We start from the raw sequence: 20,010 nt of genomic DNA on the forward strand, positions 1-20,010 counted from the left end.
AGAGCTACAGAAACCAAACGGTGTATTTTCTCCATGACATTCAAAGATCATGGATTCTGAGTCCTCTCAAAGCCACCATAAACTTATCAGGGTGCAACTGGGCAGGAGGGGGTGTTTGGAGTTTTTTAAGTGTAAGATAGTTACTGCACAGTTCAGCAGTTCCAAAAAGTCCCCCACAGGAACTCATCTATTGCCCTTGACTAAGCAGACTAGGTTCCTGGTTTATGTGCCCAAGGTCAATATGAATACAATGACAAAAGCAACTGTATTTTAGTGAACTTTTTTTTTTTTCCCCAGAGAAACATAAAAGAATTTTCTTTGCTGCTTTCTGCTTTCTTGAGAGGTGACTCCACTCAAGAGAAAAGTGTTAAAGGGACTAGTCCCTGACCTCTTCTCTGCACTACAAATGAACAAAGATGACAGCTAAGTTCAGTACAACTATTGATGAGCGATATGAATCAGCAAAATGCTACAGGAGGGAAGCTCATCATGGGCACTGTATTAGATGCAGAATGCAAATACTTGTTGTCAATCAAGAAATCTGAGGAAGGGCAAAAAGAAATCAGCAGAACTAAGCACTAGGGAGAGAAAGGACACTTAAATCATGAAGTCACTCTTCAAAAAGCTGAAGTTGTGTACAAATGAAAAATTAATGGAAAGAATCATGAAATCTGGCATATTAAATGTAAAAACACAATAAAAGAGGCCAGAAAAGAATTCAAGGAGGAACTTCAAAAGGTATAAAAGCTAAAAATCAATCCCATTTCAAGCACATCAGGGACAGAAAGATTGCTACAGAATCTATAGACCCAATATATTCTGAAGACATATAAGGGGCATTTAGAAATGGCCAAGACTACAGCAGGCTGTGTTAGTTGAAGGTGTTATGGAACAAATAGACAAAATGAACAAAAAATGTCACCAAAGAATATAACTAAGGAAACAGAAATAAGTAAAATCATACTAGTGGCACACAGTATGCTTAAATTTGCTTAAAATTACCTTCCTATCTGAGACCTGAAAGATGGTAAATGTAACGCCATTTTTAAAAATACTTCACGTAGTTCAGGGGAATTATGAAACGAGCATGACATCTGAATTGGGCAAATCAGATTGTGCTACTTTTGGCTGGGGTAGGGTTAATTTTCTTCATAGTAGCTAGTATGGGGCTGTGTTTTGGATTTGTGCTGAAAACAGTGTTGGTAACACAGGGATGTTTTCGTTACTGCTGAGCAGTGCTCACACAGAGCCAAGGCCTTTGCTGCTCCTCACACCACCCCACCAGCGAGGAGGCTGGGGGTGCACAGGGAGTTGGGAGGGGACACAGCCGGGACAGCTGACCCCAACTGACCAAAGGGATATTCCATACCATATGACGCCATGCTCAGCAATAAAAAGCTGGGGGAAGAAGAAGAAAGGAAGGAGGTGACATTCAGACTGATGATATCTGTCTTCCCAAGTAACCGTTAACAGTGATGGAGCCCTGCTTTCCTGGGGATGGCTGAACACCTGCCTGCCCATGGGAAGTGGTGAATGAATTCCTTGCTTTGCTTTGCTTGTGCACACAGCTTTTGCCTTACTTATTAAACCGTGTCTTTATCTTAACTGACGAGTTTTCTCACTTTTAGCCTTCTGATTCTCTCCTCCATCCCACTGAGAGGGGAGTGAGCGAGCAGTTGCGTGGTGTTTAATTACCAGCTGGGGTTAAACCACGACAACAATAAAACATGACACATGAGCAAATCTGACCTAATGGAGAACAAAATTATATACTCTGCTTTATTATAAAAGGAAGCCACGAACCTATCAGAGTCTCTGAATGAGTCAACATTTATGGATACAGGAAGTAAACTGATACAGTTTACTTCGAATTCAGAAAGACATTTCACAATGTATCTGAAAGTCTCTTAGGCAAACTTGTAGCCACAAGCTAAGAGAGAAGCTATTACCCTTTTACAGATAATTAACTGCTTAAAAGATGGGAAATGGAAGAGAGGAATAAATGGTCTATGCTGGGACCTGTGTGGTTAAACATATTCAACAGCACGGGAAGTACTGTAGTATCTAAAATGCCATCTTCTTTCAGAAAAACACTCTGAAGAGGGTATTGCAGGGGAAAAGGAAAAGGGTAAGTATATAGTTAAGAAAGTGCACACTTTGTATCAGGCTGGTACTGCAGGCAGAATGCAGTTCTAAGAACCAAACTCATCAATACATTTCCCCCAAATAATCAAGGGTGCCTACCTTGTCAAAGGCAAAAGATTAACAGTCCATCTTAATCTCTATTTGTCTGATTATTTTAGGCAAAGCCCTTCTGTGACTTTAGCAAAGACAAATACTTTTTTAAAAATCTTGCACTCCCATGATTTAAATTTTCCTTTCTTCTCCACATTTCATCCTACCTGCCTCTCACAACTCAGGAAATTCCGCTCATACATATTACTCTGCCTATAAAGTTTAAATCAACATAAGTTAGTTCTTCTTGACATTTTGGGACTATCATGGAAAATCAGATTTGACTTTATAGTTAGGGCATCCCATATTGTTTTACTTCAGTTTTACTTAGAAAACTAACCAGTGAATAAAACACCAATCATTCTGAAAACAAAAGAAAGAAGTGAAAACATTTCCCTAACTAAAGACACCAAACGAGACCGCAGTCTTTACTTTTTTCAAAATTACACTTATATGTACTATTTATATGATCCCCAGCCAGGTTTTTTTATGGATTAATTCCTATAATCCATCATTTGCTTTTTTCCTGCATTCTGTGTAATGGATCATTTTTATACTTCATACCAAATTGCTGATGCTAGATTTCACTAAATGTCTAATACTCCTTTTAGCCCTCCATTTCAGAAGAAGATTATATGCACTGATATTACTTCTTTTTCTAAGTACTTTAAAACCTCTTTAACAAAATATTCATGCGGCCAAGTTATCTCACACAAATGCTTCAATATGTGAATGGGGATTCTGGATCAGCTTTTCAATAAGGGATGACACATAAATTAACTATTTTTAATAGGGAGCTTAGTGAATATGCGAAAAGGGTTATGTGCTCCTATGTGAAAGCATATAGTATAATTCTAGTTTTGTGAGCAAATGCCTGAAAATTTTTGAAACTTCTGACTCTTTTCATGCTTTAAATAGAGTGAACATACTTCATTTCAGATTAAAGCAGGATTATAAGTCTTGGTTTTCTAGACAGAGTAACAGCCAAATACACTCTTTGGACTTCTGCTGGCTGATGTCATTCAAGGCTGTGAAAAGACTTAGCTAAGAAAGGCAACATCAAGAGATGTGGGTGCATTGATTAACTCTCATGTTTTTCATATAGCTTGTGTTGAATAGGATGGGGATAGAATAAACTGAGCTGTGGGAAATGAAAATTTTGCAAGTAAGAGGTACATTCACAGTAGTACGACATTACCAGAACAGCAAATTGACAGAACCACACTATCTGAGCTCCCACGTCGCAGATCTGAGACGCATACAATGTCCTCACAAGCACCAGCATGTATACGGCCTTTTATAAAGAATCTTGGAATCCACCACCTTCATAAATAACCTTTATGTACTAAAAACGGGGTTGCGTGTGAGTAAAGGAGCAATCACACAGAAGGGTCTCGTGCTGAGCACCACGCAGATGTTGGCTACGTAAGAGTTTCGTATCTGACCTGGTGCCTGGCAGTCCAGCCTGCGTAATCGGCAGAGTAGCTGTAGCGCCATAGGATCTAGGGAGAGATTTAAGTTTCCTTTTCCTCTCCAATCCACGAAGGAAATGAGTGGTTCAAGTACAGCCTGCTTCTCCCCAGTGCTTGCGCAGCCTCCTAGCTGGCACATTGTGGAAGCAAACGCCTGGCCACACGCAGAGCAGGATGAACTGCACAAAGAGCTGCCAATGAGGGTACCCTGAGCTAGGGACCATGAAGGCATTCAGGATCTCCTAGTACTATCATATTCTGCAGAAATGTTCCCAATTTGGAGATTAATATGTCAAGCTGTAGCTTGCAAGTTTGCTCATGCATCCTAGAGGGAATTAACAGGGTTTCATCATTTTGTGCCAGCTGAGGACCTGGTCAACTCCTCTTAATTTTAAACGCGAGTAAATTGCTAGCAGACTTAGCATGTCAACTCTACCATTTCTTGTCCACTTTTCCTGCTGGAGATTGATTCAAAGCCCAAAGAGATCACAGTGAGTCTGTTCTTCCTCTGAATCAGACAGCTGAAAAATAAAGGTATAGTCTACAGCTGTCATTCTCCACCTAGAGCGTCTCGGACAAAGTAAAGCAAGAACTGCATTTTGGGGCTGACCTTTTTCTGGACCACTCCCAGTCTACATAGGGACAATTTCAAAGATAAAATACATAAATAAAAAGAAAGATAAATCCTTTATCTTCACAGAGTAGTAAATGCTTCACTGATCTCTCACACTAGAAATTGTTATAAGTAACAAAGTTGGAGATTTTAATAATGTAAACTGACTAGGCCTATTTTTATAACTTTAAATTCGTTCACCTTTCTGATGTTTCAGATGATGTAACAAGTATTGTTGAATGACAAAAACTCTGTTCTGGAATCTGCAGGATTAATAATTTTACTTTCAGCTGTATTTCTCTGACAGAAAAGAAATATGCTACATGGTGTTGCTTTGAAGCACCATAAGGTGCTGTGAAACTACATCCTGTCTTTCAAGCTGCAAGGACAAATCACTGTGTATGCTGGTAAATGAGCTCAGTGTTTGCATGAGTTTATATTCTAAGACATGAAGAATACAATCCCATTTACTGGAGTATTCAGGCCTAAATATTATTATTTCAGAATGCTGCAACAGACTGAGTCACAACATCCTGAAGATACAAAATAAGTTATAAATAAACACAATGAAAACATATGTTTGCCTTTTTTAAGACTTGTGAACATGTTTGTTCAAGATAAGTATCAGAGGCTTTGAATAACTTAATGCCTTTTATTTGGTGGCCATAGTATTACTGCAGAAGCCTTTAAGTCAACAACTGAATGTGGAAGGGATGAGGGAATTGACCCAGGAGGAAAAAGCATGTAGTTTTAATAACTCCATCAATAAGTAGTCCAAATATTTTTAAAATGATGTCCCAACCTGATACAACCTGGGAAAGAACAGGGCTGCCTGACACTATTTTCAATGAAAAGCAAAATCCTACCACAGCCTACTAAATTACAAATTACTATAATGCTCTGGGACTAAGTGAAAGCAAAAGCCGTCAGATAAATATCATTAATTTGGATGGCCTTCCATTTAATTGCACTCTGATGGCTAAGGACTGCTGTCAATTAGCTCAGCTGACAAATCAATCTCACACTTGCTGCAGTAGTGAAGCTATAATGGAACAGTGCATATTACTTATTCAGTCTTCATCCATCCCTCAACCTACTGAGGTCAAAGTGGAGAACACTGAAACAAAACTCTTCTTCTTGTTAACAATCAGGTCTTCATGTAAGCACACTTTTTGGTATAAAATGTATTAACACAATTATTATGTTTGCATTGTAAAATTTTAACTACAGATGGCTAAACCTAAAGGGGACAAAATAAATCAGAGGGACAATTTGTTGTAAGCTGATTCAACGCTCACTTACAAAAAGGAATGTTGGAAATGCAATTCAAGATCAGGCATGTTGTCGCTGGTTATTGTCAAAGGACAGCACAGAAATAGTGGAATGCCCAAAGCACAGCTCTCAATCTGAATATTAATATTCAGAAAAAGATTTAAAACTTTAAAATGTTATTTACTATGCTACCTAAAATGTAAACATTTTGTCTGTTAAAATTCTAGTTCATCCTGTTATCCTGAACAATTGTAGTTGTGTGGGGGTTTTTTGATTTTTAAGATTTAAGCCTCAACAATTTCTTGCAACAAGTTACATCATTTAACAATGCCCTGGATAGAAATTAATTTCCTTAATTGGCTTCATATTTCCTTAAAATTCAGTATATTACAATAGAGTGCACAGAGATCCCAGTGTTCCCTCTCTAAACCTATCATTAATTTATATATTAGTCCTTCATACACTAGAACCCTGCCTACTCTGGTTTATCAGAATCCCAATCTGTTTGGGACATTTTCCAGGGCTCAGGTCATTTCCCACACCTGCCATATCCTTTAAGAAAAGTAAGTGTGGCTAAAGAACAATTTTATGTAACACCTCTATCATGTTTCTGAGGTTATTTTCAATGCCATGCTTCATGCACCTTTTCCCATTTTGATTGCAATTACACAATGACTTAAGGTTGTTACTGAACTGCCTACACTAAAATTAAGGGTTTTGCTTACTTACAAAGACATATCTTTGTAGCGGAAGAGACTTTGAAAATTTGTAGATGAAATCATAATGAGCTTCCATGAATCCAGTCACTGATCCAATGGTGTCAGATAAACTCAGCTTCAAAATAAACTCAGCTTTGAAGATAACAGCAGTGGTGGAGAAATCACATTACTTGCAATGAGTGAAACAAAAAGTGCTATTTCAGCTAGCTTCACTCCAGACTGTTACAGTTATCTCTTCTGAGATTAGTTTATATGCATCTCTACCTTTTTTGTCGCTACTGCAAATACCTTGCTGAAACATCCTAAATGCTGTAACTAAACCTACATTTTTCACTGCTACACAACTTTTCTGGCTTATAGCTAGTATCATAAACCACTCATGCACCAGGGTCATTCTCCTGTCTTGTTCCTCACTGTGCTTCAAGCTGAGAGTAGGAGTTTCTGTTAATTTTATGTTAAATTCACAACTTTGCAATTATGATACAACTCACTTCTATTACTTGAGCCCTCAAAGACATCTAGTGCCTCCTATATAACATGCAAATAAACTTTTGTATTGATGATGCCCCACAATTTCTTGTTATCAGCAAATGTAAATCAAATTTGTCTGCCAAAATTACTAGAACATTAATAAGTAAGATCTGTCTAAAGTAATTCCTTTAGGAAATCTTGAATAACCTCTCAATAATCTGATGTTTCCCCTTCAGGACAAGCCACTAGTATGTCCAGTTAGCTTTATCTGTATTTTAACTCTTACACCTTCTTGTTAGTCTAACACTTTAATGATGACCCTTTTTTCATAACACTGTATCACAGATTTAATATATACTTTGAAGCTGCTCCATTTTGATTGTCAGAAACTCCTCATCTTCTTGAAGAACAATGTCAGAAAGGTATGAAGTGGTATATATTAGTAATATCTTAAGAGATTGCACCCCTCTTCCAATTTACATCTGAACTATTTTTTACTCTAAAGTTGTTCAGTATTTTGAAAATCAGAGATCACATGAAACAGCCCATCTCTACCTGTAGCACTTTTTTCTTTTCCTTGAATTTGGATGTGAGGCTTGCTATCTTTTTTTTCCTTTCTAAAAAAAAAAAAAAAACCAAAACCAAAACCCCAAACCAAACATATTAAATACAGGTCTAGTCTTTCCAGTACTCCAGGACAGAGACTGCTTTGTTCTTCCTTCTTCCTGCCAAATTAGTGGCCAATGTAAGTCTATTACATTTACCATGTATAAATGGGTGCATTTCTATAGCGTTGTAATTACTATAACCAACTGTCATATTTTGGGTTTTAGGCAGGTGCTTTCAGGTGTCAGGAAGGATTATTTTGCCTATCCAAAATTGTCTACATAGTTTTTATCTTATTCCTTACCTTCTTTTTGGCACCTGAGAATGGTTGCAACTGAAGACAGGACCTTACTGGGCTGAGCCAGGACTCTGAGACAGAAAATACTAGATAGGCTACTAGATGACTATCTTGTGTATCCTACTCCCATGATTGCTACATGGAGGATAGGAAGAAACTTCCTCCCAGAATAGATTGGCAGAAACACTGGGTGTTACATCCGTTGTTCTTTTTTTTGGCTTAAATCCCCCCCAAATACATTTCAATTGCCACAAAATTACCCATCCCCTAAGCCTGCTGAAATCTCTGTGTAATTTTTTTTACAGTTCTCCCTGTTTATGTCAGTTCTGATTTCATGGAAATACTACTTATGTATCAAATGAAGCTACACTACCCATACTAAATCAGTAGATCCATAAGCACTGGAACTAATGAAGCCTGATTTCCATTAAGTTTATATTTCAAGTCTTTCAAATTTTTCCTTCTCTCATTTCCCCTTCCCATATAGTCCTAAGTAGGACTTAGTAGTCCTACTGCTAAACATTAAAAGACATGCAGTGGCTAGTCACAAGCTACACGTGTGCACTCACTGACCAGCACCTGATGCCACTTGGACCAAATAAGGGACTCGGCTGCAACTCTGTCTCTCATGGTGGGAACTAATTTAGGTGTTTGTCCTACACTGGGCCACTGTTTTTCATGTAACTTGTTGCAATTCCATGCTGTCATCTAAGACTGTCCTCCACTCAAACACAGTTGTAATGGGGGAATGGGTTCCTCACTTATGGGCGGAAGGATAAGAATACCTGGCTGACTACAGTATGATCCTGTGAGCCTTATTACTTGATGAAACTAAGCTAGATCCATGCCACCTACCTTTTGTTTTGATTTTTAGTGTTCAATGACAGAGTTATAGGTTACTTTCCAGAGATAACTGAATTTTCTAGGTTCACTGCAATGAAAAAATCTCAGGCCAGATGAAGCACGATTTCCCAGGAAAGTATCCTCCAGCTTCAGTATCACTCATTAATTCATTCTAAAATTAGTGCAGCACAATACCGCAGCACCCAACATCCTTTCTTCCTTTCTTCTCCTTTTTCATTCATTTTCAAAAACCAGTCAAGTCAAAGGGAAGTAAAAGTTCATGTCTCGTAATGCTGAGCCCTTGGGCTCAATGCTGTGCCCGTTGGGTGCAGAATGATAGTTTCAGATACTTCTGCTTTCTCTGGTTATCAGACATAGTAATGATCACAATTCAAACACAGAGTCTCATATAGCCAGGTGTAAGGTATTACATCTAAGTAACAATAACAAAGACTACATCTATAGCTTGGGAGCCACTGGAAACAGCAACAAATAGCAAGAGCTGTGACAGGACACGCTCTAGTGAACTTGGTGTTTTAGGAAACTGTGGGAAATTGTGGATGTAGCAAATCTGGTCTCCTACCTCTGATCAATACGACTCCCTAAGTGGATGAAGGCATTTGGCTATCACCTGGACTTGAGGGACACATTGGCTGTTCTCTGCATCCAAAGCCCTGGGAAAGCTTGTGCACAGTTACAGTAAGATTTTTTTCCTATGGTTTTTTTGAATAAGATTTGGACTTCTGAATCAAACGCACATCATCTGTATCACAGGTACACATATGTCCCAAAGCTCTTAAATGTGAGAATACTCACTTCGGAGAACCCTTCTAACTAGATTTCAAAGAGATTTCAGATCAACTGGCACTGGTCCACAAAACAAGTTACCGTACGTGACTTGGAAGTCCCTGAAGGAGCTTGCTATAGGAACCTCAGAACAGGACTGCAGTCAGTGTCAATTGTCACAGGTTGAACTGAATTGCTTGAAGTGGAGTAGTAACAGTTTTCTAGCAGCTGAAGACTCATTTCTCAACTTTAAATTATTTTTAAAATTTCATGCTTCTCAAAAAAATGGATGCTTCGCACTGCTCTGATTTAAGCAAGAAAGCAAACAACTTGCAGTTTAGTCTCTTTGGAAATTAAATAAACAGCAGAATGATCACTGGCTGCGTAGGTAAAGACTACCTTAAACACCTCATATACGCACATCAGTTCAGTTTATATTTCACGTTTACCTTGACTATGCATGTCAAGTTGATAACTCACTTAACTGACAAAGTTGAGCACCACATGTACAATTAATCAATATGTGTTAGCATTTTCTGAAACTATTTCTTGTGGGTTGTTGTTTTTTTTTTTTTGCTTTACCCTCTTTAATTACTTGGCATTGCTTATAACTGCAGTAGCATCTGCAGCATCAAAGACAGGTCTACCTTGCAAAATTATTAAAACATACAAAAACCATCTACTACTCAACGGAGTTTGCATTACAGACAGAAAAAAGCATTGGAAAAGGAAATGAGCATGAAGTAGGCAAATGTCATAGAAGTACATTTTTTGTACCTCATGCTTGTGAGAATATGTTTTCTGGTTTTACAATAGATAATACATTATTTTATTTTTCTTTAACTCAAAGAGGTCAAATGGAAACTTAAAAAAGAACCATGAAAAAGCATAACAACAATCTTCCTTTCTGGTCCCTTTTCTCTAGACTAGGAATTTGGAGTTTGTTTTGTGGGATGGCAAGTATTTTAAAGGCAGACTGTGCTCTCTGATGGACAGCATCCATCAGAAGCTTCTGAAAAGCTTCCATCTTCAAATTCCCTTTAAAAACTTAATGAAAGAAAACATTTCTGACATTTGTTTTTCCAAGACTTTTTTTTTTTTAATCTTGTGTCATACTAAAAGCTTTAGAATACAGATAGTTTTTCTTCCCAAAGTTTTGTGCTCAGCACGCTTCCGAACATAGAAATAATAATAGCAATAATAATAATAATATGAATATGACACTAGCAACTATTTCTAAGAAACAAACAAAATTCCTCCTTTTTTTAATTCCATTTGCTTTGGTTGATATATGGAAAGTATATACACTTTACCAGTCTGCCATTACAAAAACTAAAATTAATGTATATGTTAGCACGACTGGAATGAAAACACAGACAAATATATGTAAAGTATGTCACCCAACTTAAGCCTCAAACTAGGTTTCTTATTCTAGCAATAATTCTTTAAAAAGTTATTTTTTATTACTGGCCTGAGGCAAATTCAGCTGAGATTATGCTTCTCAGGGGAAAAGAAGCATTTTCTGAAGCAAACGAACAACTTATCTGAGTACGCTGTAAAATCTGAAGATATTTGTCCTCTGAGTCATATTAGCACAGTCCACAGAACTCCACAGTTCCTTCTCCAGCACATGTATCACCTGAATACATGAGAGTAATACCCGTTTTGTGATCCACTTAAGCTTTCTATTACCAGATTTTAGCTGCTCTTAAATTTGGCTGTCATGGTCCTATCTCTTATTAGACAATTTCAAGCATTCTTTACTAACTTTGATTAACATAAAGACCTTGACAGGTCCTTATGGCTCCAGATTTTCATTTAGAGTTTCATCTTCTTGACCTTTAGGAGTCTCTGTGGTCTCATTCTCCTATATCATAAAGATTTATGGTTTTCTATATTCAGTGTAAATGCTTTCAGTCCTAAGTCTCTGGCTATCTATTTTCATGTATTGAGTGCACTTCAGCAAGACTGCATCTTTAAAATACCATCATGTTTTTCTGTCTTTGGAATATTTATATGTCTCAAAAGATTTATTATTATTATCATTGTTATTTTATAAGATGCTAAGTTTGCAATAATTGCAGAGATAAAAGTATTCAAGTGGCTTGGATGATTTCTGTTGCAAGACAGATAAAGCCAAGGAACTAACTGACGAGAAACATGCAAAAAGCAAAACACAAGCAGTAGTCACCTGCTGTGATATTACGGACTAAGAACAATACAACCAAACTAAAAGGAAGGAAAAATGCTCAGTAAAAATTATGAGGTATAAATCATTAGGTGGACACAGACATCAGCCGTGAATCTGGTAAAAGCAGCAAAATGAGAACAACTAGATAGATTAGGATTGGCTATACTGCAGTCTCACAGCCTGGTTGCAGACTGGAAAACAGAAGAGGCAGATTCTCCTACGACGTAAAATCTGGTCCCCTGATACTGCTGGCAAACAACCTGTAAGACTTCCTTAAGCCTTATAAAAACAGTTGTTGTTTTTCTCCCCCAGCCCCCAATGAAAAATGGTTCTAAAAACAAAGAATTGGCATAGTTCAAAAGGGATCCCAAGACAGCGTTTATACACCCTACACCTCTGATGTATCAAAAATTTCTTTTCATTTCAAGATGAAATGAAGCCTAACATAGTTATTACCTTATTAAATGATACGTTCTCCAGTCCTCTATCTACACATTTTTCTTTCCCACTTTTTACAAACACAAGTCTTGACTTTACAGACCACAGACTCCGAACCATACAGCTGCAGAAGACCTATGGCAACTCACGCCATTCAAACATTGTGACAGTTTCCCAGAGTTCATTCTCACTGAAGGTAAATAAGAAACCTGGAGAGTCTCCTTTTAGATTAAAGCTATCATCTAGTGGTTGAAAGAGAGAACTGGGCATTTTAAATTCTTGAGTCTATTCTCAGCTATAATGTTAATTCACTTGGCAAAAGTTTGGCTCAGAACATCTTTTACTCTGGATCTGATATCCAGTAGACAGGGTGGATTACTAACAATTTCATTGCAACTTTTCCCAAGGTTATTTAGCTTTCCAAGTGCTCTGAGATACTCAGAATAAAAGGTTTTAAAAACAAATTAAATTCAGTAAATATCTTTCACCACCTCAGTTTAATATCACTACCACCAGTAAAGACAGGAAATTAGTAGTAATAAGGCACAATAACTTCTCCTTTATTCTCCTATGGTAAAAATCGATAATTCTAATTGTTTTGAAGGATATATACCTACAACAATAAAACCAAAACTTTGGTTGAAGCAGAAGAAACTCTGATGAATAAACAAGTTTTGATATTCTTGCTCCACATTTATTAGGATTTTATGAATACAAATATTTGATCCATTCAACAATTACAAGAAGGCATAAAAATATTTCAGATTGCTCTTTCCTATATTAATGAAACAAACTTTTAGAAGAAATAAAGTACTTTTTTCTCCAAGTACACTTGTTGACAAGGTCCTACTATGGCTGCAAAACTTTTGACTCAAGACAGGTAACTTCCAGGTACAAATTCACTGAAATTTAAACAGAACACAGATTTTTATACTTGAGTCCTTTGTCTTGCAAGAATACCAGGGTTTATAGAGGATTTCCGCCTTAGGTCATTGGTGCATAAGTATTAGCAAGACAACTATGTACTCCAAAGCTAAGCACTTTTTTGAAACCATCAATGCAATAATTTTCTAATTAATTAAAAAAAAAACACCTCAAAACATTTCCATAGCTGAACTGGTAACTGTTTTGAACACAGCAGAGATAACATGCTAAGGCTAGTAATAAATTACAAGCCCCAGTAACATTAAGTTCAAATCAGTTATTATTAAGTAATTTTTACACTAAAGGTTTTCCTACTTTCCTCATGGAGCTTCCTGAGAAAATCAGAGCTACATTTTTTTTTCATTTGAGACCATGGCAAAACAAAATACTGCTTTCTTTCACAAACATTAGTATGGGATAAACAGGTATGACTGAGACAGAAAACCTTCAGATTGTGCTCTTTTCTATGCTAGTCAGGAAGGTTTAACAATAGATCTAGACTATAGGTCTGCTTTTCTTGTGTACCATCAGGGGGAGACAAATATTTTGGAAAACTTGGTATAATTTTAAGTTACTAGGTTACTTCTTAAAGTTCAGCTGAAAGACAAGAACAAACCTGTTGGATGTTTTCAATCTACTGAAAATGCAATTCTATGACCAGGATAAATATTGAGAACAAATCCTGGGAAAATGCACAAAACTTTAAAATTAGAAAAAGGTAATAAATGATCCTTTCTTTAGTATTGAATTACTGGCAGTCTAACAAAGAGACCACAGATGATGACAAATCTTAGAATTAAGCTTACTCTCTGAAATGAAGGCATGTAAAAATTGGTTTAATATGTGGAAAAAAAAAAGTATTTTTCTTCAACATCTTTAATATTCTGGAACAAAATTGAGTATATGTTCCTTAGTGTGCAACATTAGGCCTAGCCATTAAGCACAACATGGCTAAAACTGAACTCTCATTTTTCCTTTGAGCTGTGCTCATTCTTGGTCACTGGGGAGATTAACACTACCATCTGTCATTCATCAGCAGAAGCTGTCTTCTGCAGTTTTGGCCACTTCAAATATTCACCCGCCTTTGTACATAATTCCCCCTTCAGTAACAATCCACCATTAGAATTCAAATTTTCATGAAACAGCACCCCAAGGTTCATCTTCTGATATTCATCTACACTTGCTAAGACTTTGCTTCAGCTTCTCATTGTCCTGCAACAATATCCTTTCCTCTGTTTTTGACAGTGTTGCCCCTTCAGGAATACTCACACCGAGGTTATCTTCCCAGTGTACAGCAGTGAATGTGTCACCCTGTTCTCTACATGTCTCTGCTACATTTCTCTCCTTCACCCATATACTACTATGCATCATCTCATTCATCTTCAAGAAAGCAATCTCCCATTTTGGTGTTCCCATCACATAAAACCCATCACCTATATTTGCTCAGATATAAGAAAAAACCCTATATGCTTTCCCATATGTTTCTTTTCATAAATTTGATACCCTTAAAGCACTTCTATTCACTCAAAATTGTCCCACTTTAGCTTCAAAGGCTGACAGCTGCTAGGCTGCTGCCATGCTAAGATCACTATTGCTATTCAAGCTTAGTTCAGTAAGCTTATATTCTAGATGATATTGTGAAAAAGCTGAATTATATATATTTCTGATAAACTGTGTGAATCTCAGCACACACAAGCAGCAGAGAGACAAACAGACTCTGGTGACTCATGTTAGGGGTTGAGCATACTGACATACATGCGTGCCCTATGGACATAGGGACATCCATGGCGTGTGGCCACAGATGTTTGCTGAAGAGAGCTGAGAATTACTCACCACACTGCAGCCGGGACAGTCAGGACCATTTTCACACATCCTACGCCGCGCCTGGATCCCTCCTCCGCACTGAGCAGTGCAGCGCTCCCATGGACCCCAGCCTGTCCAAAACACATGAGGGGGGCACAACAAATGCTCATTGCAGTACCTGTGAGAAGAGGCAAACGAAGAGGCAAAGAATCTATTTAGTACCAAGACAACGCCTCCCCCAAAAGTCCCACATTTGCATTATTCAGATAGATATTTGTACAGGGAAATGCTTTATACAAAGGGCCCCTCTCTATTCATAAAGCACTGAACTAACAGTTGTCACACTGCACAGTGTTTAAACATTTGAGAGGGTTTTTTTTTCAGGCTGTCATTGCGTGGGCGAAGCATTTGTTTGCTTTATTCAGTGCCTTTATACAATCCATGTGATTGATACAGCCATGCTATTGTACTGCAAGCACGTAAGCAAGGTTGACAACTACTTTATTAAAAACAGTTCTGGCTATACATCTGGGGCAGAAGTGAGTCAACCAAACGGAAAGCAACCATTTACGTAAGCAGTCTTTTATCAGTCTCCAGCTGAGCATTTATTAGGATCCATCTCCATCCTCTTCAGAGAGCTAAACTTGCTTTTTGCTTTCCACAGTGTCTCCACTTTTATGCGTAAAATAAAAGCTAAAACATTGATTATAGGCATAAAGAACTGCACTGTTTTCATAATGTTATTATTTATCTTTTAAAGGGTGTTTTCAGCTATTATAATCTTTGAAGGATTTCCCAGTGGGCTGCAAACTGATTCAGAGGCCTGCTAGGTTCTTGAGGGAAGCAGGATTATTTTACTACTGAGCGGTCACATTCTAAGACGACATTCAGATATGTGGGAGGGTCCCAACTTTTAGTGAGGTTTTTTCATTTCTTGTAAAATCCTAAGACTCCTGACTTTTCTGACTGTGCCATCCAATAACTCCAGCCATAGTATATGCTGCTTAGTAAGAACCCTCTACACAGGTCCAACGGATTTGGGCCACCAGCAAGTGTGACTGGGGCTCGTAAAGAGACCAAGCAGTTATTTCAGATAAAGCAAAGCCATGACAGATATTCAGAAAACAGATGACCCTGAAGGAGTGCTCTAATATTTTATGGACGTGGCTGGGTGGCTCTTGTTCCAACTACTGACTGTCCTGAACAAACAAATCAATCAGTTACAATATTTCCTCATTTTTTACATCAGCCATCCAAAATTCACTGTCTTCTTCCCATTCTAACAAGTTTCCATCACTTTGCACTCTCCTGCAATGAAAACTGACTCTAATACTCTAGTAATTCATTTTCTACGAAAAGAGAAATGACAGTATAAACTGTTGTCATTTTCAACAAGAATAACCATAACAACATTTTTCTTCTTTGCAGAAAGCCCCAAGATCCTCAAGCTCTAATTCTTCATTACTAAGGAACTTGCATGTTCAGAATTCTGTGGAAAAAAAAATGTTGTTTGTGTATGTTATATACAGCAGTAGGTTTATCACATATGCTGGAGCCTATGATTCAGAATTTGTCCTAAGGTCTGAGCAACTCCATCAAAATCTAAAAGGTTGGGAGTGGGGTAAATAGCGGAGTGACATTTAGTTTTGTGTTTCTGTATAGCTAAGGAAATTATTAACAGCTTGTATTGACCTCCTCTGCAGTTTACTAGTAAACTGAGGAAAAAAAATCCCAAACGCTCAATATTTATGAATCTGCCATCTCAGAATTCTTCAGTGCATGATTTGGATAAATGTTTTTCAACAGTAGCTTATATATAAACTACCTTTTTTCCTCCTGCATGTTTAATATTTGTGATTCACAGTTCACATTATGCTATCACTAAAGATGCAGAGGAATGTTCTGTGCCTGGATATTCCTCCCCCAAAACTCAAAAAGCTGCACACATTCTTTGTCACTAGCAGTCATTGATGTGATTTTTGTGATTCATGATCATTTGTTGAGAACATGTACCCAGCAAAACATATGTGTAACATCACCACTTATTTAGTAAAATGAGTACATATTTCGCACAATTTCGTTAGTTCTTAATGAAGATGTGCTAAGTTAATTTGGGACACACACATAGGATAAAGCAAGTCTGCCATGAAGTCAACCATTACCAATATTCAGACATGCAAAAAGTAAAATTAAGGGTGGGACTCATCTCGCCTTAAAATATAAGCAAGTACAGTGTAGCTGTCTAGAAATGAAGTAGTCACCTAAATGTGAGCAACAGTTCATGGAAAGAAACAGCCCTTTTAAAAACATGATTAATGTCACCCTAAAGCAAATGCTTAATGTAGATCATACAAATACAGCCCTCAATATACTGATTTCTCTCCATTGATTATAAAGGCTGCATAGGAGACAGACATCTAAGCTCCCATTACAGCCAATAGAAATGTCAATACAAGCTATGGAGGCTAGAATGATTAATTTGACCAAATTTAGGAATATACATTAGAAGGAGACAAATTGCTCTGTTCTCCACAGCCTGTATTGGCTAGATTTCTACAGACTGTAGTGGAAGCTCAGACACCTGTCTCAAGCATAATCACTCACGTTAGTGGACACGTGAAGTCAGATGTGACAAATCTCACTGAGATGAGATTCATGACGCTATACAGCACCTCTTTTAGTGTCAATGTGCCCTATCATCTGCTTGCTCACTTAAGCGGAAGACAGAAAAGAAACCTAAGGACTGACTCAGTAAGCACTTCAAAGGCTGGCAAATTCTCGGAACCTACACTATTTAAAGATGCAGCTGAAACTACAAGATGAAACTCAAAAAAGCCCTAAAATGCCAATGAAAGCTACTTAACATCAATTTAGGAAAACTGTTTTTAAAAAATCAACAGAAGTGAATGGCAATTTTCCCTTTTTTTTTTTTTTTTTTTTTAAGGAAAAGGAAAGAAACACAACACAGCATACAATTAGAATCTTATTTTCATTTCAGCCAGTCAGCCTCTGAAAACACCAGGTATGTTTTCACAGCTAGAGACATCCCTGCAATTGATCTTTGAGAGCTGTGCTACAGCACGGGGCTTTCAGCCAAGTTTCATTATATGTCTTCTTGGCTGCATTTCAAGTCACTCAGTAACCCTTTTTCCCTTTTGCTCTTTCTTCCCCTTTTAATTTTGTTCTCAGGACCTACAGGGCTAACATTTTACAGTAATTCAACAAAACATGCAATGCAAGAAACTTGAATCTGTGAAACCACTGCCCTCTCCCCTAATCTAACTGCAATGAGGTCAGAAGGGAGAACAGGCTAGAGAATGTGGGTTTTGTACAGTGACCCTTCCCATTCCCCCTTGCAGTGAATCCAAGTTCAAATGCCCTAATAAAGGAATTGTCATACTGGGGGAAAGGAGAACATCCCTCTGTCCAGTGGTGTCCACAACCACTAGTTCCTACAGTAATTTTTTTAATTTTTACTCCAGGCAATTCTAGTACAACTGGAATTACTCTTCTTCTTCCTATGAAGATCACAGCTTTTAGTAAAATGTCAATTTATTTCAGTGTTTTCATGCAACACTGAGTACCACAGGCTAACTGCAACACAGTTACAAATACGCCTTTTTATTTCACAGAGAGATGCTACTTAATTTAAACACATAGTTCTTCATTTTGAACTATATTATACAAGCATATATTTAAGAAAAAACTAACCTTCACCACTGCCTGCCCATTCCTATGCAATATACTGTTATGTGGTGGGTACTTGTGATTACCAGCTGGTGACTTACTGGGAAGCACAGACTATACTGAGATAGATGGGAATGCTGGATTCCTTTAATTGAAGGCAGACACACGATGCACACACATGCCTTATTGGATTGAAACTGCTGAATCGACAGAATTCCCCACCCAGGAGACTGTGGAAGCTGGCTGGGGCTGGGGCATGTGCTCCCAGGGGCTTCTGTGGAAGAACAGGAGGCAGCAGAGAAAGCAAAGATGTGAGCACACACTTCCCAGCAGACAAGACAGCCATGGGAGCACAAGCAAGCCCAAAGCCTCGTGGTGTTTGATCTGCTCTGCTGAAGGGGACCGGGCTTGTTCACACCGCTCGGAATCAAGCAGTGCTACCCAGAGCAGGCACTTGACTCTCAGCAGTTCCTCCTTCTCATGGAAACAAGCCCAAAAGCTCTGAATATCTGCTGAGGATTGTACAAAAAAAAGGTGACAAAATGTACTGTCTCTAATCTTCTAATACACCCAAAAACTTCCAGGGCTTTCAAACATCAACTCATCTGCAGCCAATTTATTTTTCTACTTCTGATTTGCCATGCTTTCTTTCTTTCTTTTTTTCCTACATAATAAAAGATAACTAGACTCACTAAAAGCAGGGGATTCTCATTCTAATGTTCCTCATTTCTGCACAGATAGGAGGGAGACAAGTGGACTTAATGAGCCCACATCCACAGCTTCTTCCACAGAAAGGAGAGGACAAACATTTTCACTCAATGAAAAAGTCAAGACAGAATATTGCAGACTCTATAACCTAAAACCTAGGGAGTTTTCCAGCAGCTTTGGTGAATATTTCTCATACAGGAAGAAAAAGAAATTTTTAAGCCCCTAAGGAATTCATCAGGATGTCTTCCATCTGGAGTATTAACTACAAAATGATTTTATCTGATTAGCAAATTTTGTTAAAATACTAGTTTTGCTCCCTCTCCATATTCTGGCTAAACGCACATCAGCTGCACTTTTGACCTATTTCTACAAGGCGAATTTGCTTTGTAATATGAGTCTTTGCTGCAATGTCTCAACTGTTTTCCACCCTCACACACATCCCTTTAGCAGCAGAGCATGCAACAGCTTAACCTATCTGCAACACTTTAAATTGGTAAATATTGCCACTGATTTCAAGGGAATGACCAGCAAGCACAGAGCTGCCTGATACATTAGCCATGATAGATCATGGCTTTCATGATGTAAACCAAACATAACCTAGACAAACACTTAGTTCTTAATGCATGAACAAATACTCTCAAACTGAATATGCATTCACATCTGCAGGTGAATTTACCTCAGCTATACACTGACTTTTCTGTGTTTGCTTTCTATGAAGTTATGCACTGGACTTCTACTGAAATCACTCTTCATTAAAAAGCTGTTTCAAAGTTTGGCACAATGTTGGCTGTGGAAACTGAATCCTTTATTTATGCCCCTGAACATGTGAAGGTGACATGAATATGCACTTTTATAAAGACAAATGCACACAATGTCTAAACCAACTAATTCTAATTTTTACAAAGACTACACATATATTCATTTTACATATGAGCTGTGCCATT

The 20,010-nt window shown here is 37.8% G+C and overlaps 1 protein-coding gene across 15 annotated transcripts in view; it reads right to left on the minus strand.

The window, feature by feature from the left end:
* Positions 1-20,010, minus strand: part of SEMA5A (semaphorin 5A) — a 353,459-nt gene that overhangs the window by 61,436 nt on the left and 272,013 nt on the right. For all 15 annotated transcript variants that reach the window (XM_075744800.1, XM_075744790.1, XM_075744785.1 and 12 more), the window contains one exon: positions 14,702-14,849. In XM_075744800.1, coding sequence (XP_075600915.1) covers positions 14,702-14,849 — 148 coding nt within the window. The remainder of the gene's footprint in view (positions 1-14,701; positions 14,850-20,010) is intronic.

Source organism: Balearica regulorum, chromosome 2 (genome assembly GCF_011004875.1).
Source record: "Balearica regulorum gibbericeps isolate bBalReg1 chromosome 2, bBalReg1.pri, whole genome shotgun sequence".
In the NCBI taxonomy this organism is placed as follows: Eukaryota; Metazoa; Chordata; class Aves; order Gruiformes; family Gruidae; genus Balearica; species Balearica regulorum.